This window comes from Anoplopoma fimbria, chromosome 17, assembly GCF_027596085.1.
Source record: "Anoplopoma fimbria isolate UVic2021 breed Golden Eagle Sablefish chromosome 17, Afim_UVic_2022, whole genome shotgun sequence".
In the NCBI taxonomy this organism is placed as follows: domain Eukaryota; kingdom Metazoa; phylum Chordata; class Actinopteri; order Perciformes; family Anoplopomatidae; genus Anoplopoma; species Anoplopoma fimbria.
The window spans coordinates 3,423,583-3,445,686 of record NC_072465.1 but is presented as its reverse complement, the minus strand read 5'-3'; the positions used below and the strand labels follow the sequence as shown (position 1 = coordinate 3,445,686).

Sequence of the window (22,104 nt, the reverse complement as noted above, 5' to 3'; positions counted from 1 at the left end):
TAAAATAAATATTCCTTACTATCAGAGTTTTATAAACTTCATATCCAACAGCACAATACAGTATAAACCAAATATTTCATTTCATTTCAAAGCTAAATTTTGTCCAGTTCACCGCCTTCTTCTCAGCAGACATTTCAACTTGCCATAATAGGAAACAGTGCAGGTATTACTAATAACATTAATGATGGCTCAGTTCTATAAAGTTTCCTAGTAAGTCAAGACAGAGTTACAGTGAGTGCAACACCAGGACCCTGAAACTGAAGCAGCTAAACTTAAGCATCTTAAGCATTAATTTTATAATTTACACATCTGCTTTTCCTATATTGACATATCATCATGTCTTCCATAAGAAAAACGGTACGATTCTGAATGTAAACAGTAATTGTATTCTACAGTTTCTTACTCTGAGTACAGGAGACCCCTGCAGAGAAGCGTCCACCTCCTTTAGGACAGTGAATGTGTTTCCCGTGATGAAGACACTGATCCAGAGTTAGCTCAGTTCCTGAACATCGCACTCCACTCATCAAGACAGCATCAGCTGAGGAATCTCCTTCCCAGTACCATGTTTCCTGATAAAAGAGAAGCACAGAAAATGAGTCCATTAAGCTTAGTTTGTTTGGGCAGACCTGTAATGTAACGTTAGATTATCTGGAAATTTCAGAAGGTCATATAAGACTTTAAAGTATTTGCTTTCAGGTCTGAGGACTAGTCAAGCCTTTAGGCAGTCAAGTCCTGGGAAGCCTGGTTTTGACCTAAGGTAACAAAATCTATCCGTCAACACCTATAAGATGTGTTAATTAAAATATCAAATTTCTTTAATCCGTACAAAAACTGAAGTGCAACCTAGCCGTAGTTTGTTCCTCTCATGTAATAACATAATACATGTCGGAGATTTTGTTATCTTCTGGACAGAGCGAGGCTAGCTGTCTCACCCTGTTCCCTGTCTTTGTGCTAAGCTATGCTAACTGGCTGCTGGCCATAGCTTCATATATGACACCAGAGTGGTAACAATCTTCTCATCCGACTCTCCGCCAGAAAGTGAATAAAATATCTAAATGTTGCTTTAAATCAGACTTAATTCACATTCTCAAATATACAGCTTTGTTACATAGGTTCATCTATTTATGCTAGAGTCAGCTGGACTCAAACAGATGAAGATCCTGTTGCTCAGGCTGTTTTGGAAATGTGTGTGGGAATGTTTTAAGCAGAAGCATTATCTTAATTTTCCTCCTGTATTTAATTTGTATACAATATCCCAGTTGTCCCACAGGGCAAATCTAATCAAAGGGTCCATCATGCACCACACACACAGCAAGGGGCACTCTGCTGTCCTCACAGTGATGACTCAGCCTTACAACAACATTATGCAGACCACGCGGAAACCACCTGTGAAAAAAACAACTCATACTTTCCATAATCTTCCAAGAAAGTGGTGGATTCATGAGAAAGATATTGAGCTGAGGGATACGGATGTGGGAGTACTTGCTGGTGGGTTGAGGAGAGGGGCAGACATACAGCAGTATAGTTTAAGCTTGATGTAATTTGTTCCATCTGGTGTTGAGGTTTTGCCTCAGAAGAGGCCGAGTCCCTGCTCTGCTACGATAACAAAGAGCAGACATTTATTACTTCCAAACCTACAATATGAGAAGTCTTATGTAATGGCAACTTACTGTATGTGATAAAGAGACATGTTATTATGATAACTTGACCAGACTATTTCATTTGGCACTGTATTATGTTTTTTATAAAGCGAAATAGCTACTTGTAATCCAAGTAGACCCTTTATTTCACACTGGAAAAGCACAATATTGAACTGTACTTGACGGGTGAGTACTCTAGCAGTGACCGCAAACACATGATGACATGTTTATGTGTTGTCTCATTAGAAATGCATTTTAAATAATTGTCTAATACACACTTTAGTAAGATAATCAGCCTGCAACAGTTCAAGTCCAAGTTCCACTCCCCTGCTGTAAACAACAAATGTCCCTGTGATTCACACATACTTTCCAGACCTATATCATCTGAAACCACAATTACAACAGTGGTTTCAAATTAGAAAATATATAAAGAGCATGAGGGGGGTTTAACTTAACCAGCCTCTCACCTTATGTCATAAAGAAAGATCTGGGGGTCTCCTTTAAAAAGACAGACATAAACGTTAGCAGCACAGGGCTGTGACGTGCCAAGTCCTGCCACAGGTTTTAGTGCAGGAAACCTCCACTTAACTTCAAACAGCAAACAAAAGTTTCCCCATCACTCCTGCTGAGGAGTTTAAAGCTCATCTGTCTCTTAGATGTATCCATCCAGGCCAGCTTTCTGCTCTGACGCTGTGTTTTTGAAGTTTCTCAGACAGTTACAACCTTATTTGCCCTCTGAGATCAATAAAGTTTTTTCAAGAATGTTAAAGTGAGAGTTAATGGCATACACACACACACACACACACACACACACACACACACACACACACACACACACACACACACACACACACACACACACACACACACACACACACACACATGACTGTGACTTTCATCGCATGTCCAATCTATCAATCAAATCTAATCTAATAACATTTATATTATCTAAGATGTTAAATACCCTAAATCATTTATAATGGATCTATATTGTAAGGAAAAGGACAGATGAATAAGCAGAGGCCTGGCCCAAGGTGAAGACAGATCCATCTCTTCAGTTTGGAAACAGCCCACTAAATGAGGGTGTATAATTTTTTCTATTTTACCAATTTAACCTGGAGGTTAAGCTAAATCTATATTCTGTTGATCCTTTTACTAAGTCTGATCCAAATTGTTCGGTTTCTCTCCTGTTTTTATGACTTAAGAACAGGTGAAGAAAATGTTTTTACGAGGATAATCTAAGTTCCATAAATTTGTTTTTTTTTATCTGTAAAAAGAGGTGAAAAAAAGTTTTGTATTGAAATACCCATTTCGGCCTCAGAAGGCTGAAGTGCACCACTACCCGATATATGACTAAAATAGGACCAAAAGCATTCATGTTTTACTCAAAGTGAGTTTAATTTCTTCATGCATTCCAAACACAAGGTACATATATTGTGTATTAGTAAGTTATGTAATGAAATAATCTTTAAAATGATTTTTTGGAAGTAGATGTGGAGCGCATCGATTACACCTTACCTGGAAAGCATGGTTGGCAAAGCCCAGGCCGAGCTGTCTGCACACGACCATGGCCTCCATGGTCCCCCAGCTGTCACTGCACACTGCGCCCCACACCATAGAGCCGTTCTTCTCTGCCAGAACCTCCACGCGGCCCTCATAGGGATTACGGCCTCCATTTAACCGGAGCTAAGGACAAAGATAGATGGATGTGTCCTCAAGCTCTAAACAAATCTTTATTTTTTCGTACTACAGAGATACAGAGAGGTCCTCACTCTTTTGTTGAAGCCCATGGCAGGAACATTACACCTGAGTGCTGCGTCTTCCTCATGGCTGCAACCCAAAGCTTCACGGTTGAAGTAGCACTCAGTCAGTGACTTTTCAAACCCAGAGCACTCCACCTCATTCATGTGGACCGGCCCGATCCCTAAGGAGAAACAAACAAATAAAACATGTTTAATAGTCATTCTGTTGAACTTATTACTAAACTCATGGTCACAAAAAATTGGAAAAACAGCTGGAGAGTTACAACTGAGCATTACACAACATTATTTTAGAGGAACTGTCATCTATTTCCATGACTAAAAAGAAGAAAGCTGAAATTTTGGGTTACACAATTATTTTTGGAAACACAACCCTGTGCTGCCCTCTATTCCTGAGTTAAACATCATTAGCCTCGCTGCTGAGTGTTTTCTTAGAACAACAAGTCCATCTAAAGACAGATGGTAAGACTTCCTGTTCCCTAGCAATAGCAGCGCAAAGGAAACAAACAGTCAGCTATGTCTAATGAAAATTAGACACTTGAGGCTTGTGAAAAAGAAAAGTTCTCTCTCTGCATCTTAGTTTAGCGGAGTTTCCATAATAACGCGTGTGAGTTCTCCTTCCATGCTGGTTTTCTTCCCATGTGACTGAGCAGGAATGTCTCTAGTGATGCGAGCTACAGCCAGAGACACGACGGACAGGCAGCCAGTGAAGAAAAATAAATTCACAACAGGACAAACAGTGCTGCTGTAATAAGTTAGTGTTCAGGTCTGACTGATGATGAAAATAGATTAAATCAATTATATATTTATCTTAACTATCAAACACAAGACAGAAAAGATACAAATTAGTTTGTATCCTTAATCAGCTGAAAATTTGTGAAATGAATAAAAAAATAAAAGTCATAGAAATACATAGATTGTATCAGAACTAAGCCTAAAAAAGTACCATTTAAGTTTTATTGACATTCTTCTTGAGTTCACTTCAGTGACTTCTGAAAACAAACACAATCGACTATTTCAAATCTATGGCCTGTGTGTGGCCCTGTTTTTGGATCCAGTTGTCAGCTCATAAAGAAATCCATCCTCAAATAACCTTGTGCACTCTCCAGCAAAAAATTCTTCCTCTGAAACCCATAAAGAAGTTTTTTTTCTTGCTGGAACATTTTGTGCGCTCTTGTGTTTTGCTATGACAATAAGTCCGAGGAGAGGACAACTAATCCATTTCACATGTGATTCTTATAAGGCTGTGGTATATTACATTTAGCAGATTCAGGTTCTGGGTCAAGGTATAAGTATTAATGTGCTACCCCTCACATTCCTTAATGCTGAATAAAGGTCTGGGCTGATTGAAGTAAGACAAAAACAGGTGGTAAGATAAGATAATCCTTTATTAGTCCCGCAGCGGGGAAATTTGCAATTTGTGGTGGTACAGAGGCCAAAGATAAGGTGCCAATGGGGGTCTCTGGTTTCAGCCCACACCTTTCATTTTCACAGCTGGAAATGAGTTCTGCTTGAAGTTCTACCGGGTCTTTTTTTGAGTCAGAGTTAGGAAAATGTCATCAAAGCTTAAAGCCTGTGAGAAGTTCAGTGCAACTGTCAACCTGTATGAGTGAGAGTTGTGACCGCGCTCTCCAATGTTTCAGTGTATTGAGTCGCCACCAGAATAATAACATGATTTCTTCCTAACCCTCTCATAACTCAGCTGATTTTTTAAAATACAATTATTTTTTTATAAACCCATAACCCATAGGATCAATGAATTTGGATATTTCAGAATTTAGAACAAAGTATGCCCCGAACTATGTAATGGGAAAAAATTGGGCCAGAAAATGCATCATTCTAGCCTGATGTTTCTGTGTTTAAAGAGTAACTTAACACTAAATCTACTTTTTTTTAAAGAAAAAAATAAAGAAAAATAAAGAAATTATTTTTTTGTAATTTATGAAGGGGGTGTATTCAGGCTGAAACAGGTGTTAAGTTGCTCTCTAATTAAAATCAAAATATAAGTTGATACATTAAAAAAGAATAATAACATTATAAATAAACTAATGACATTTGGATTTAAATTAAGAATTGTAAGATTCTCCATCCTAAATATATATTATATAAATGATTTTACTTACAGGCTTTTTTGGGGGGAATTTCTTTCTTCTATTTCATTCTGGCATACAGCCTTCATATAAACGTACCACCATTTACAATTGTACTATATGTTATAGTACGATAACAATAATAAAAGTGACTAATCTGTAAATCATACCTTGTCCTAGTCGGGCACCAGTCAAGGCCTCTTTGGCACTACCGAACCCCAGCTCTCTACACACCACGGTGGCAGCTCGAATGTTCCAGTTGTCGTCACACACTGTGCCCCACTCCCCATTCTTCAACACCTCCACTCGCCCCTCACCAATCATGGCTCCACCTCTTAGACGCACCAAGGGTTGCTACAGAAACAGTGCACCAAAAACTAAAATTAATGAAAATGCTGACAATGAAAACAGTCTTGTACATTATTATTGTAAAAAAAATCATATAAATTGACAATATCTGAATTAAAAATATTTATTCACTTTAATTAAGTCAACTCTTTTAATTTGGACATTATTGCAACGTGCAGCAACATGTGACTAGCTAGGCTGCAGTCTTTAACAACTTCCATAAAAATGTAAAATATCCTGAAATATGATTGGCTCAAGATCAAAACAAAAAGCAGAAAGCAGGCTCACTGTGCTGCACATGTTGCCCATATCTGCATTAGAGATGAAAATAAAACATGCTGAAAGTCAAAAAATTATTCTCTTGAGAAACTCCTGGTTTTATTTGGACTATGTTGGATTACCATTGTCCCTTTTTGGCAGGGTAGATAACAAATAGGTGTTTCCTTAGTAATAATTAATTAACTACAAACACCACGCGGGAAAACTGATTATCTACCCGACAGATGTTTAGTGTTCATCCTCTCAAATGTTTCCAGATGATTGACTACAGGGCCACATGATTAATAAGCAGAAAATGTTGTATTGCAGGACTCAGATCAAGAATTGATTATTGAATAGTATATCATGTGCTTACCCAACTCTGTATCTACACAAATACATGTTTATTACTGGTTATATAGTGTAATGTAATGCAGCAACACATCTGGAGAGCATACATTTTGAATCAGACATTCAAATTAGCACCACATGCATTTTTTCTTTTGAAAAAAATGATTGATGAGTCTTATTCAGATGAAATGTTATTCAATAACTGGCACAATGATCTGCAGTGTGTGAAACTAATATTAGCCATATGGTACCATAAACTGACTTACTGAAGTGTCAGGGAGTCTGATATCTTTAGTTTATAGCTGTTCTCCACCAATGGAAGACTCAGGCCTGCAGATGGGATTTATCTTAACAGAATACATACTGTTCCTATTAGAAACACTTTTTTTCCACACATCTGATTCTGATCAGTTGCAAAATCACCAAAATGCAATGCAATTATTGACCTTAACTTCCCTCCTTTACATGACACGCGGCCTGCAGTCACACAGTAATGTATATATACATTATTTATAAAGTGTATGGTATATATTGTAGTTCCTTTCTGTCTCATTATTTCAGTATGCATTGTTGTAATAAGTAAGGAACTGATCTGTCCTTTCACAAATGCCACCAAGACCGATTCATCATACATTTACTGTACCTATTTAAAACGACCAATAACTCTAATGAAGCCTTGCACATGGCCACAGAAACAGTTGAAGATCACTGTTGTCAACTTTAACACTGAAATCACAACTAAACACCACACAGAAAGGACAAGTGCTGAGTTTCAAACCCATGTCACTCTTCCTATGAAGCGACAGAGCTAACCCTCTGATCCGCTGTGCAGCCAAACGTGCATAAAATCGGACCTACCTCAACCCGATAGGCCTTCCTGTAGCCGGCACTGACGCTGGGGGCAAAGGCACGTCCTGGCACACAGCTGACCACTACAGGCATGCCCTGCTCGCAGGTGCTGTTGCCCTTCAACTTTATCTCTCTGCCCATCTTACAATCTGAGAGGTCGGCCTCGTTGCCTGTGCAGTTTACAGAGAAACCCCAGTAGGTCTTCTTACGACGCTTGGCCAGCAATCTGAGAAGGAATGATACAGTAATACAAACTGTTACAAAATACACTTTATGCTTTTTCTGTTCATTTGTATACGTTTACATTATTGCCAGCCATATAAGAAAGCGTGTCATCATTTTTTGGGATAGAAAATGTCAAACTTTTTCCAACCCATGGCTATCAGTTCATGCCAAAACCTGCAGACTTGAAACTTCATTCAGAACGGCAGTCCATCACAGCGAACATGTCGCCTGTCTTTTTTGTTATTTTATGTTATGTGATCGTAGCAGAGTAATGCTGTTGCATGAATTGTTTTGAAAAGGGGTTCACTTGGTGTGTCCAGGTCCTGGTGATAGGTTCTGACATCAAACCCCTAATAATCGAGTGATGAGTCACTTCCAGTCTTAAGATTCAGATATCAAGAGATTTCCCTGAGACAATCACACAAAAGCAAAGAAGAGCTTTCAAATTAGTTATAAATACTAGAATTGCAGCCATGAAAAACATCATCAAATGTCTTTTTAAGCACCATTTAAGCACATGAAATATTTTACCATTCTTTCTCAGGGTTCACAAAAATATTCGGGAGCTGTTTTATGGGAATCTGGAATTTCAGTTATTTATTGTGAGGAATTGAACAACAACCACACAACGCTGTGGAGCTCAATGCGGGTATTGTTGTGAGAGTACCTTAACACTCTCATGACCTCCATACTTGAATGGAAGTCATCAACTAAGGGTCATTGAGGAACCCAACAACAGTGGACCTTGAAGCAGGTCCGGGTCTTGGAAGAAGCAGACCATGTAATCAAACCAGCATGAGCTCTGTTTACAGCCTTTTAGTTCTTACAGCTTGTCCAGATGCCGTATCAGAATTTAGCTCCAAGTCGGTGTGAATACAAGAAAAAGTTGTGGTCCGTGAAATTTGAAGAGATGCGAGATCTATTTGAGAGTTTTTAATTTTGTTGGACTGTTGTTTGCACGTTTGGTGAATAGAGCTGTCCTTTGTTGTTCCAGACAAAAGACTGTGATTGAATGTGATCTTTCACCTCAGTAAAAGAGTGAACCATGTGAGACCACACACTTTAAAACCCACGCAGGCTTTGTGATCTTAAGTGATAAACAAAAAACCAAGTGCTCATTGCTGGTTTAATGTGCTTTATATGGTGCTTCCTTCAGTTAAAAGACATCAATATTAAAGATAAGCGTCAAATCAGAAACGATCATGTCTACCAACACCAAAAAAATATAAATTGTTTTAATAAAAGTAATCTGCTTTGCCTTCATCTTACTATATTAGAACCAGAGGCATCAATTTATATATGAATATCAAGGTGAAAACTTGACCACATTACATACGATCATTCCGATGACTCACAATAAATGCATGTCTGATGTCTCTCTGGTTTTAATTTGACTGTGGTTCTGGGATCCTTTCAGAGGATTGTGGAGAGCAACACTGACTGAATGTGCATAATGAATAGATTAGAGAAACAGATGAAAACATCAACTCATGCACATATAAAGTTCGCTGAAGATCAAACTAATTTGTTTCCAAAATGATTGATTATTAGTTTTATACCTCAGATGGAGCTGTTAAAGAGAGAAACATGGTGTTATCATTCATGCAGTTATAAGATCAGAAGATTTGATATATGTGGTTATTGTCTCACGTGTTATAAACATCTGTTTTGTTTTTAAAGTTCTTGTTTTTAAAGTTCAGTTCCTATGTGAGCAGATAAAAATTATAAGACACAAAGTGTTCTAGGAAATAGCTGGTTTTATGTAAGTCTACATAGTGACATTTTGTTGAGCTGGAAACAATTAAATGCAGCCAAAAGAGCCACTGTTTCACAGCGTATTTCACTCAGTGGTTTCCCAGCAAGGCCCATCTTTCATCCTCTCCAACTTCCTCTAGCAGTGTTTGGCTTCTTGTCAAGAATCTCCAGACTGAAGTCTGTTTAATCTCAATGAGGAAGACAGATGAAGGGCTGAGTGATGACCATTGTAAACAAGTGTGGTTATGTAACATTTCTTAACATCAGTTTGCTATGATAAAGCATTCCTAACTAGACTAACACTTTAAAGCAACAGAATCAAATGATTCATTATATATGTTGCGCTACTATATTCCAATAACCGAAATTGTGATTAACTCAACTAAAAACTAAATGTTCATGACTTTCATCATATCTGATTGGCCCTATTTAAACCCTGCTGCTGGCCTCAGGCACCATTACTCACTTGTAGGGTCGGGTATTGACGCGTTTCTCCCCGGGGAAGCCGTACATGCCACAGATGACCCTGCTGTTCGTCTCCGTCCACTCCTCGTTGCAGATCTGTCTCCACTTGCCTCCGTCTTTCACCTCCAAAAAGCCTTCAGTGATGGGAATCTTTTTCCTTTGAGAGTAAGAGGCCCTGAGCCTCACATCCTCCACCTGCACCGTCGAACCCTGAGAAACCAAAGAGGAAAAGTTTTATTACTGCATCCCATATTACAGGTATTGTACAACAAGTTTGACCTCTTTAAGCAAACAGTGTTGATAATAGACTAGAGTTTTATTCATCAGAATATTCCATTATTTTACAGTTACTTTTATTGTAATTCATAATATCAGATATTAGCATAATTTATCCACTTACCAAAGACCTGACCACTGCCAAATATCAATGCTTTTTATCCTATCTGCCAATCAAATTTTTAGCCATGCTAGTTGTATGGCTCTACAGATTGCAAGGTCAGTTTGTCCACAGCTTTGGTCCAGACTGAAATATCTAAACTGCAGAATAGATTGAAATTGTTTTGGCAGATATTTATGATCCCCAGAGGATAAATCCTAATGGGATTAGTAACTATTGGATGGAGTGCCATGGAATTTGGTACACACATTCATGTCCCCCACAGGATGAATTGTAATAACTTAGGAGATTCCTTGACATTTTATCTAATGCCATCATCAGATAAAAAAATATCTTCATTCCCATCAGCCTGAACTCTGAGTTTCTCACATGTTAGCATTGTCATTCTGAGTGGCCCCGGGGCAACTTCAGGTTCAGTGTCCTGCTCAAGGACACTTGACATGGCGAGAGTAGGAGCCAGGGATTGACCCGCCCATCTTGTGATTAAAGAATGCCCACACACAGCAATAAGTTAATTATTTCTAAGTTGAAACACTTACTGAAAGTCAGCTTTAGACTGGTTGGTTTAAATATCTGGATAGATTATTCTTGCTTCTGTTCATTTTCTGAAAGCTTTTTAAGATCAATAACTTGAAATGTAGAAAATAAATGCAGTCAAATTGAGTCCGAATGCAATTTGAGTAAATCCACCCTCTGTTTTAAGGCATATAGGTGGTATTAGCATTAAAAAACATTGCCAAAATCTCTGCAGTGAGATTAATAAAGGATTTTCTTCTCTTAACATGTTTAAAATTGAAATTTGTTTCTGTTTTCCCCTCTGAAACAGGTCTGAAATACTTAGGTTTACAAGTTTTAGAATAGAAAAAAGTTCCAGCGGCATGTAAGAGAACAAATGGTATTAAGCATAATACTTAATTGTTGTTATGATTAAGAGGGGGTGCTTGGAAAATGTTCTCCCCTGTAAGGAGTCCCATATCCAACATGTATGAAAGCCCCTGAATCAGAGGACAGACTGTTTATCTGTTCTCTGGACTTCGCATGAACTGTTCCACTTGATATATTGTAAATACAATATGGACTATGAGTCATACAGGAAGAACGCATTGTGAAGGAATGCAAAAGTGGTTCAGAGAAAAAGAAAGAAATCCCACTGTGGCTTTTTAGGGACCGCACGGTTTGCACATATGATTGAAAATACTGCAAGTCAAATTGACAATCTGAAGAAGAAATCTTTGTTTAAACCTGTTACGTGTTGCCGAGAGGCCTAAGCAGATTGGATGAATGTCTGGAATTTTTGCTCCATCTTTGTTGCGTCTTTTAGGGCCCAAAGGGAGTTAAAGAGCAACATAGATCAAAATTGACAGCACAGATCGGTCAAAAAACAGCTAAGTTTTTGTTTCCTCAAAAAAACCAAAAACTTAAAGGAATACATTTTTGTTCACTAGTATTATATATATTTGGAAGTGAAATATATAATTGTCAATGAGCCAAGAACCTAAAATGAACCAGAGGAGCACAAAAGGAAAAACACTGCCCTTTTTCCTACGGGGAAATGTGGAAGAAAGACTTGGATTTCTTGGTCGATCAGGACGCCGAGAGCATTGACAGAAGTGAAAACAGAAAAAACATATTCCATGAAATTCTAATTAAGATTTTAAAAAGAGGCTCAAGACAGAACTTATGAAAGAGTTCAGGTTGGGAATGTGTCTGCGGTTGGTCCACTACTATAAAGGGCTGTAAAGACTGTTGGTCTGACGGGGGTCACCAAACCCAGTTAGTATCATGTATCCTGAAGACCTCTAAATCTGGAAGGAATGGTAACCTTTGACCTCCAGGGCTTTATGAGAAAACAGCTACCTTAAATCTCTGCCAATGTTAATTTCCCTCCTACTGCCAAGTTCTGCAGTTTATTCCTGGCTGGGTGTGGGTTTGCACTTTGGATGTGAAAAAGAACCAAAAGTCTGAGCTGCTCAGTGGTATGCAAATGCTGATCTCAGTAATTTCGTAACGGCCGGCATCTTTAACTTTGCAAAAAAAACCTTTCATCCAGGCATGTCTCCCAGAAATATTAAACGTTTGCCCACAGGGTGGTTTCCTGAGATGGCGTCAGCCTGGGGGAATGTTCAAGGCTTCAGGGTCTCTACACACTAAAGACTTGAAATGCAGGAGGAGCCAAGACTAAGTCAGACTGTTTCTACAGTGACCCCAGTCCTCCCACTGACCGCAGTGGTTAGAGCGGGTAAAAAACACTCTTTCATGAAGTGATTCCTGCTGGCCATAGCATGACACAGTGTTTTCCGTCTGGGCCTGGCAGGATGGGAAGGTAAGGAGACGTGATCAAGATCAGGGATCCGGTGTTCTCAATTTAAAACCTTTCAAAAGGCAGGACGAGGGAGAGATTCCTTATGGTATTAAAAAAACATGAAGCTACATTAAAACATGTAACAAAATAAGACAAAAAAAGAAACGATAAACGCAAAAAACAAACTCATAAATGGCTAACTAAGCGACTACTACTACAGAACATGGAATGAAACGTAGAATGTGAGTGACGCCAGGTGTGAAGACAAACATTCCAGACAGGACAGGGGGTAGGAGGTGAGTATGAAATAGGGTACTGAGATGGGTCTGGCCAGTGTTGCATTTGGCACAGAGAGAGGAAACTGGCCGTCTGAACGTGTGAGACTAAAGAAAAGAGGACGGATATCCACAGCTGGGACCTTTCCAGGCATTTATCCTCCAAACCCAGACCACCAGACATAAACTCAGCATAATCCTGTTTGGCTGAGGCCCAAATCTACACACTGGTCACTTATTTTAGCAGTCTTTGTGGAAAAACTCAGGGAAATAACTATACGGCACATAATGTCGTCATATCAATGTGGAAAACTGGACTTGTCTGAAATACATAGAAAGATAACAAAATTTGCCTACTAGCACCTACTTGTAAATCTGCAGTTCATACTGAGGTAAATTGTTAACCGGACATTTCTATGTGGTTGCCTCATCTTACGGTCACTGCCTGACTGTGTGTACTGTAGTGGTTCATTCATTCTGTGGCATTTTTGCAAAAGTACTCTTTTCCTGTTCCAAGCAAATATTCATAAATCGCCAATATTTTGTGAGTGAACTCTTCAGACCTGGTTAGCTGGACTTGACTATAGCCTGTCTGTCTGTGTTGGAAATATTGAATTCAAAATAATTCTTGGCCTTTAGTGGTGTGTTTTTTTTTTAGCAATTTGCATTACTAGTCTGTGAGGTAAGCTTTGACCATTACTGAACTCTTTCCAAATGGAGTAGACTTGTTTTTCTGACTGGGTCCCCCTCAGTATGTAGATGTGTGAACATGAGACTGTGGTCTAGCCAGTGTCTGACTAATGCTTCCACTACTGTGCATTTCTTCCGCTTTATTCAGCCCTCCAGCCCCGGTGCACGTTTATCTACACGTGCCTCCTGACACCAGCACACCCACCCACCCCCGCCCTACCTAACAAAACAAGTATGAATGATAGTCACTCCACAGTTAAGATGAAAAGCAGGAGAACAGCAAGGCTCTTTCAAATGACTTTCACATCTGCCCCACCCCACTCTCTGCCTCACTGGCCCCAAGTTTGCCTGACTGACTTGAATGCGGAAGTGTGTTTGTGTGTGTGTGTGTGTGTGTGTGTGTGTGTGTGTGTGTGTAACTGTGTGTTTTGCATCTGGAATTTCTATCAGTGAGCACACTGCTCCTATCATGGCAATGAAAAGGAAAAGAATCATTAGGTAGACTAGACACAGGCACAAACACACAGCTAGTCTTACATTCATTGTAAAAATCTATGAGTCAATATTTCATAATTGAAATGTTAAGACCTGGTTAGCTGGACAAACACATCTCTGTCTGTGATGGAAATATTCTAGTTTTTATGGAAAGGTAAACGTCTACTCGGTGTAGCTTGGCTTAAAGGTAGCAATCTACTCATCTCTCAGCAAACAAGCTAATAACTTCCCAAAAAATGTAACTTTGTATCCTAATGCTGAAACCTCACTTTACTACAAATCGTAGGCTGGGGCTTTAATTGATGCTACTTCAATAAAAATAAAAAGTTTAGTGCATTATAATAACATTCTCTCTGACTCATGGGCACCTTTATCTTACATTTGAATAGCTAAGGGTAAATCATTAAGTGAAGGTCTGAATAATAAAAGTTTTGGCACTCTGCCACCCAAAGCAGATCTACTGTTAGGCCACAGGGTGATCCAGCTGTTGAACATGTGCTTGATTTGTCTGCTATTCTATCCACAAGAAAGAAACTGGCTTCGGCACACACAAAAACCTTTTCTCCCCTTGATCACTCTCCTCCTCTCAAGCCTCTTGCATACATCATGGTTGGAGGCAAATCCAACTTTGGCTCGGGTTTCCTTTTGCTGTATAGCAGCGAATGTGAGGAGCTGGAATTTATGTAAGCGGATATCGTCGCGCATGATGAAGAAGAGCAACCTTTGCCCTGTTTAGATGTGCAAAGAATCAAAAGGCTTTTAACCGCTGCATTGTTATTACAACCGGATTCTGACGTCTTTGTGTTGATTCTGGATCTGGAAGTGTTTGGTTGGAAGAAACACACTGAGTTGGCAACTGCAGCTGCTTAGGATTTTTTTCTCTACCCTTCGGGAAGAAGATGAACTAATCTAGACTTGTATTCTGCTTATAATGAAGTGTAAGGTTCTTCAAGCAGAAGTGTGTGATTAATCTGAAAATTGCTTATATTCTCTACCATTGGTTTGTGAAAAATAAGTCACGAATAAGAGTGATTCAAGATTACCTAAGCAACAGTGGAAATGTCTTTTCTGAAGGGGACAATGTATTATGCAATGCAAGCAATGCCAACTTTTTAGAAAAAACATCCAGGAATAACGAAGGAGACGTATTCAGCAAAGATCCTGTAGACACTGATGACTCGTGCAGCGCACAGATTTACACGTGAACAACAACCGGACCTGGCAGAGTTGAATGAAAAGTCCCTACTAACAGATGATAAACAAAGTTTCCTGCCATCTAAATGTTTGGTTCTGTTGACAAATGTATCCCCCCTCCTGCTGAATGAAAGACCAAACAAACACATTTTAATAAATAAAGTAACTGTGCCTGGTTGGACAGACCAAATAAAAAAGGGATGATCGCAATGTTCATGGGCATTAGATGCTACATGTTAAAATTATTATTATTCATGACAATGATTCAGTCAGACAGGAATGTACGTTCTGTTATGAGTGTTGCATAACTAGCTAACAAAAGCTGCAATGGTAAGAGACTTGGCTTTTGTTTTCGTATTAAAGACTGACATTACTTAGATCAAGTAGCAGTTAGGAAGGTCAGATGTTAAATGACAACTCTGACAAAAGCTTGGGCTGACAAAAAAAAGACACTCATAGGTAAGTTTTCAGCAAAACTTGATACATGTTTTAACTTGATATTTTATAAAAGCTAATGCCTTCATATTATTTCTGCTTATAGGGTACAACATCTTTGATTGCGACTCATGCCGGTGGAAGCTGCTGGTTTCATAAATGACAGACTGATGTTTTAGGACTATTATTTGTGGACAAAGCTGAACTTGCCAGAGGGAGCAGTCTTATATCCACATATTCCCATAAACTGTAAAGTAGCCTCATGATGTGTCCTTCATAAAAACAAAAATAATTGCAGCTTTGTGACCTCTAGATTTATCCTGACATCCACTACTGAAAAACACTACTCAATACCAACTAGAACAAATTGCTGGTAAACTCAAATTCCAAATCTTTACTTAAATCATATTAACATGAACAGACACTTAAATTCAGACAATGCCCTGATAAGCTACACTTTTCATATCTCAAACATATGAAGATTTATTGTCTTGAAAGTTGGAAAGCATTCACATTGAAGCAAAATTACCTATTTCTCCACCCTTTTAGGAATGACCTCTATATGGACTGTAGCGCACGCTCGGTTAGGGTGTTAACTTTCCAGATTGAGCACAGAATGTCAATTCATGCTGTGAATAAACAGATTGAAGGAACAGTGCGGCCCATTGCTGACGTCAGCTCGAGAATGGTTAAAGAGGTGTAGCTACACCTTTTCCCATTCCTCTCCCCTGTGACTTTAAAGGCTACTGCCAGACCAAGGAAATATTTACAGGGTGGGGGACTAAATCGCAGTAACACCCTGAGACCCGAAATACATAAGACAAACAGGGAACAAGAGGCTGCTGCTTACATACACTACATTTAAAAGAAGAACATTGTGAATAGGGTTCAGTAGTCTGTGATTAGAGATTTCTATTTCTGCTGTCTTCTATTCCTCCATTCCCATGACTCTACTAAGCATGAGAAAGATACACAAGCATTTCCGATGATCTCCTCAGGCGAGTTGCCTTTACTGAACCCAGTAAAAATCACAGTCACTGTTCTGGCTGCTGGAGTCTGGTAACGCAGCCAAATCTTCCACCCAACTTATAGTATAAACACACAATACACTCTGGTATGAAAGCAGTCATATAGTGTTAAAGCATTAAATTCTAAGCTGCCAAAAAAACTGTTGCTTCATCTCTATCAGTCTGGATTTAACAGGGAAACCCTCTGTGGCAAATTCTTTTTAATAACTTGTTCTCAGACAAGCTGAAGTTATACATCTATCCTCCTCTCTCACTCCCTTTCTCCCTTCAGGTCCACAAACCCACACTAACTTTCCATCCGGCACAAAGGCGTTCTCAGCAGCCAGACAGGATGGTCTTCCCCCTCTATGAGTCATCTCCAAAATCTCCCAGGCTGCAGAGTGGGGGTCTGGTGTGGGCAGGGACAGACTTATAAGAGCCTGGCAAAGTCATTAGGGCAAATGGCTGAGTGGACAGCTCAACAGGAATGATTACTTCACTGGCTTCATGTCATGGCAGATATGACAACGTCCATGGAACAACTGCCGTCTCATTTTGTCCGGAAATACTGATGTAGTACTCATTTGCCAATTATTTTGATTACTAGTTGTATCCACTTAATCATACAGAGTACAAAATACTGGAGCCGGTTGCAACAGCAGTTTGTAAGTTCTTATTAGCTTAGCGTCGTTATAATGTTTTAGGTAGTTGAGATTTACCAAGAGTGAAGAGTAAAAGAGGTAATGATATATGGTCCATACATCTGACCTGACACTTGATTAAAATGCTGTTTGATAATAATAAGAAAATCTTAAATTACATTTTGAAAAAACAACTATACCTCCATTTGTTCAAGTTACGTGTGCGTACTTGAACCATGAGTGGATGCTACTTGAGTGTTATTAACTATGTGATAAAGCAATCCCGTCCCAGTGTTTACGTTTGTGTGCGTTTCTATGGACGTATCTATTTACTGTAAGTACCTCTTCGCTGCTGGCCTGGTTCCGGATGAATTTGAAGCCTGGAATGCGTTTTTGGTTGCAGACCACTCCGACATCTTCTGAATGTTTGCAGTCCGACACTCCAAAGCCATTGGAATGACACTGAGCCAGGCTCTTCTCACTACCAGAGCAGTGCACATTGTCTAACCAGATATGGCCTAGAACAGAGAGAGAGGCAAAGTAATCAAATGAGTGTTTGTTGAGTGGAGTGTGCTGTTTTCTTGGACGGCTGTTTTGTTTTTATGTAAGACCTGTTTAAAAGTTACAAATGCTGATATTCTGTGGTTTTGGACATTTTATATATAACCCAGTGTGTGGTTGACCCATGCTATCACAAATCAAACCTGAAAACACGCTCTTCAATTCTCAGTTACTTTCCCTCATAAGAGATTCATTCATGATAAATTATAACAGGTGGTTGTAACATCGTACCTTGACAGCTCAAGCCATGTATCACACCCTTTTGACATCAATTTCAGCATTTTCACTCAGTGTCTAGTCACACGGGCATTAAACCTGCTCACGTGAAGATGTGTTTGGTTTCCAACATAACCGGACGCATTCTTTCAGTAGAACACTGCCTAATAAATGTTGTCACTGAAGCAAATCATCTGCTGTCCAGCTGGCTGTTCTGAATCAGCCGTGACGGAAACCACACAACTGTGGCCATGGAAACCACCAACGGACAGCTCATCATTCTCACAGTCTCAACATTTTGCATTTAGGAACATCCCGTTCATACCAACAAAGTGACTGCATGTTATACGGTCACGTAGCCTCCTCCTGGCAGCGAGTTGATTACCTCTGGAACATTTTAATAATAAGAGACAAATCTTCTTGGAGTTTCCAAGTGAGAACCATCTTCGTCTCGCTACACCATTGTTTAAACAAATATTCAGCATTGCCAGTAGTGGTAAATCTGGATTGCTGTGTTAAAACTATTATTCGCAGGCCTTATGGGAATGTAATTTCACAAGCCAATAAAAAGAACAGCAAGCACAATGCACAGTGGAGCCACGAATTTTCAGATTTGACTGTTATTGGCCCTTTAAGCCAGCCACTTACCTCCAGCCACCCTAGAAACAAAATCATAACTAACTGGCAGAGCAGTGTTCCCCAGAAGATCTAATTAAAACAAATTCTGTGCATTTGCATTTGATCCTGTTTTGAATTGCAGACTGAAACATAGTAGCTTTTGCCTTTTTCAAATATTTTGTTTTCCACAAACATGCTTTCACAATTGCAAATAATATCTGTGTAGCCGTAGCAGCTGAGGATCTGATTAACATCCCTGCAGGAAAAACGCTCTCATCCAAAAGGATGTAATTTTACTGGTTATGTAGTTGTGTCTTCAACTAAAAACATTCAGTGGTTTCTCTCACTGGTGTATAAGTCATCATGATGGGAAATGGAAAATGCTTTTGATCACTTTTATAGCCATGTGTCTCCACCAAAAACAAGAAAGCACAGATAAAAGTAGTTTACATTCACACACCAGCACACAGCTAGTCTGGGCCTCAAATACTCTCCTTTCAAAATGATTCTATTACAGACAAAACATGTATTTGCCACGGAAAGATGCACCCTCCTCATCATTACCTCAATGTTTGGTAATTATTTAGTGATAAATAGTAAAATGCTATTACTGCATATATTTTTTGTTTAAATCAAACTGCCAGCCCCTCCTCTTATTATAAGTGTCTTTTAGCATCCCTCACCCTAAACCAAGGGCCCCCATCTTTATATACCAAGGCCATTGCTGAAATGCAGTTTAAACAGTTGTCTGCTTCTTGTAAAATAGTATATGCGTGTAACATCATATTCATGGGGTGTATCACTTCATATATGTTATTCTTGAAAATGCTTTAATGGTTGTGGTGCTTTTGGAAGCATATAAAAAAAGTTAATTACTTCACATTTGAAGTGGCTGGCTGGATTTGGCCCAACCCAGTGGGAAAACATGCCTTTAACAAGGGACACTGAGTTAATTAACAGCTACCAACTGACATTTACCACCAGCAGCCATCACACTTACGGAGTTGGGAATCTCATCACCGTCTTTACAGGGATGGAGGAATTCATACAGGGCAAAGTGAGAGAAGATGGGATTACGTCTGTGTGTCTGGTTTACACACCCAGTGTTTCCAGTCCACCCCGCCCCCCCGCCATGCTCAGAGGTGATTGCCGTGTCTTATTTCTCCTTTAATGGGGAAACCAGTGCCTGAGGATATTAGCAGTCAGACAGGAGGGAACCTGTACCTCATTCAAGGATTTCCATGGAACATATGAAACAGTTTGAAGTGAACTCTCTTTGAATGTGGTTGACCCTCACCTCAATTCTTAGAAAGCTGGATAACCTGATTTTGAGATGATTTTAGGATGGTTTTGATTATATAACACAATGTTCAGATCAATTCCTGGATACCAACAGCTTCTAATAAACTCTAGATTGTTACCTTCTCCTTTTCCGTACTTGGCTGAGGGCAGCCAGGACTCGGCATCCAAGAAGCCGAGCTCTCTGCACACCACTTGGGCAGCGGTCATGGAGAAGTCATCATCGCACACTGTCCCCCACTCCCCATTGTAGAAAACTTCCACCCGGCCCTCGTAGTGTTTTCGCTTCTCCCCGGCTAGTCGTAGCTGGATTACAGGGGGGCTGGAGTCTGACTGGGCGTTGCACAGCGGCCACATGCACAGCAAGGTGGAAAACAGACAGTGGATGGCAACTGGGCGCAGCATGATGCAGGACAAGGGAGGAAAAGACAGTGATCTAGGGGGAGACACAAAGGCAAAAGACTGTAAGCATCAGTAGTAGAAGCTGTACTGAAATATGTTTTTTTTAGAACATATTCCGATTCAAAAGAGTTTAAATGAGGGCTATACGTTGCAGAGGCAGAGAGTAATTTGTGGTGTGTGGTAGTTTTGTCCATAATTTGAGTGAGAGAGCTGTTGCAGTATAAAGTCTTGTGCAGTATCAGTTTGGATTGGCCATCATCAGGCACCCTCACTGGCCTCTATGCAACCCACCACAGTTATACAATGTAAATAAACAGTGAAAATAGATTTGACTGCCAAAAAAAGAGAGAAGAAGGATAATTTGGAAAAGTTTGGGTGAGGATGAAGGATATGTTGCTGAGACAAGGATTCTTCTCTCTCTCTTTTTCTGACAGCCTAATGGGGCGCAAATGTGAGCTCCTGCAGGGTGGGGTGCTGGCCCTCTCGTTTATCTGCTGATCTGTGCCTGGAGGCTGCACAACTGAGGTTCAGAGAGAAAGCTGACTCCGCCTCCATATTTCATGGCAAACCATGAAAGTGTCAAAGGAGGGACCAAAAGCCCCCAGGGAGGAATTTTCCTGGAGGAAAGGGAGGGAAGGAAGACAATGAAAGTAAGGAGACCTCCACGTCTTCAGTGCGCTTTAAGGGGAAGAAGAGTGAGGTCCAAGTTGACGTCATAGCAACAGCCAAACAAACTGCAAAGCGCACAGGCTTGAAAAAACACTCCTGCAGTACCCAGTCAATAAACTGTGAGACTGTGGGAGACGGCACTTGTGATCATCTGAAACATCTGGTTTATCTTATTAAAGTTCAGCAGGAGCAAGGAGCTACTTACATTTTTTCCTTTTGACAGACAGTTTGTCTCTTATCACAGCACTTAAGAACCAACTATGTGGTGTACGCTTTCAATTAGTGTGTCAACTCAACATACTCATTTATGAAAAACTAACACTGATATGTATGTTCTGGATTATACTGAAAGACCAGTGGAGACACACCCAATTCCTACAGAGGTTCACAGTAACACTTTCTCAGAAACTGGACTTATATTGATAGCAGATTGCAAAAGGAGAGTTCGACATTGTAGACAATTTAAAACATGTTGTCTTGAACGACCAGGGCCAAACAATAAGTTAAAGCTGCCTGGAAAATCCCAAATCAAACATGCTGCATGTATTGCTTTCTCAGTCAAAGCCAGTGCTCTTGAATAGTCTATTGTTCAATTCAGAAATCAAGCACAAATCAACCATCAAGTGTCTTTTGAGCCCTCGCCAGCACAGATCCAAATAGATATGTCAAAAGAAAGACTTCATCGAGAGTCAGAGGAGTCCTGCAGCTTCTTCAGGGAATTCGTCCAATGTCAGCACCAGAGTAAGGCATAGATTACAGAACAATGCTAATTCATTTTAGATTTGGGTTAATGTTAAGGTTTTATGACGAGTCAACACACTGTGGTAGCCCATGTTGGGCTTAAGGTGACTTTAAGACATTTAAATTAAAAACAAGCATTGGATGAAAAATAAAATGCAAATAGTTTTAAAAGATTAAAAATGCTAATTTACCTTATTTTATGTTTTAACTAGTAGCCTTCCAAGAGGACGACAAGAGAAAAGCCACTAACAGATGAGTCTCAGTGTGCCATAAAGTTATGAGTTCCCATCAGCAGTTGACAAATCTGAGGTATCTTGGAGGTGAAATGAAACACTTACTTTGACAGACGAGAAGGACAAGGAGAACACACTTTCCAAGACGCAGACGTTGAGGTTTCCAACGTGCTGGAGAAGATGAGATG

The 22,104-nt window shown here is 39.7% G+C and overlaps 1 protein-coding gene across 1 annotated transcript in view; it reads right to left on the bottom strand.

Moving 5' to 3' along the window:
• LOC129105730 (lysyl oxidase homolog 2A-like) overlaps nt 1-22,104 on the bottom strand; it is a 26,992-nt gene extending 4,888 nt beyond the window's left edge. The window contains exons 1-9 of the mRNA XM_054616903.1: nt 22,022-22,104; nt 19,994-20,307; nt 17,520-17,695; nt 9,743-9,951; nt 7,306-7,522; nt 5,661-5,844; nt 3,413-3,564; nt 3,159-3,326; nt 404-569 (exon numbers count right to left, since the gene is read on the bottom strand). Of these exons, the coding sequence (XP_054472878.1) occupies nt 404-569; nt 3,159-3,326; nt 3,413-3,564; nt 5,661-5,844; nt 7,306-7,522; nt 9,743-9,951; nt 17,520-17,695; nt 19,994-20,276 (1,555 nt within the window). The 5' untranslated portion in view covers nt 20,277-20,307; nt 22,022-22,104. The remainder of the gene's footprint in view (nt 1-403; nt 570-3,158; nt 3,327-3,412; nt 3,565-5,660; nt 5,845-7,305; nt 7,523-9,742; nt 9,952-17,519; nt 17,696-19,993; nt 20,308-22,021) is intronic.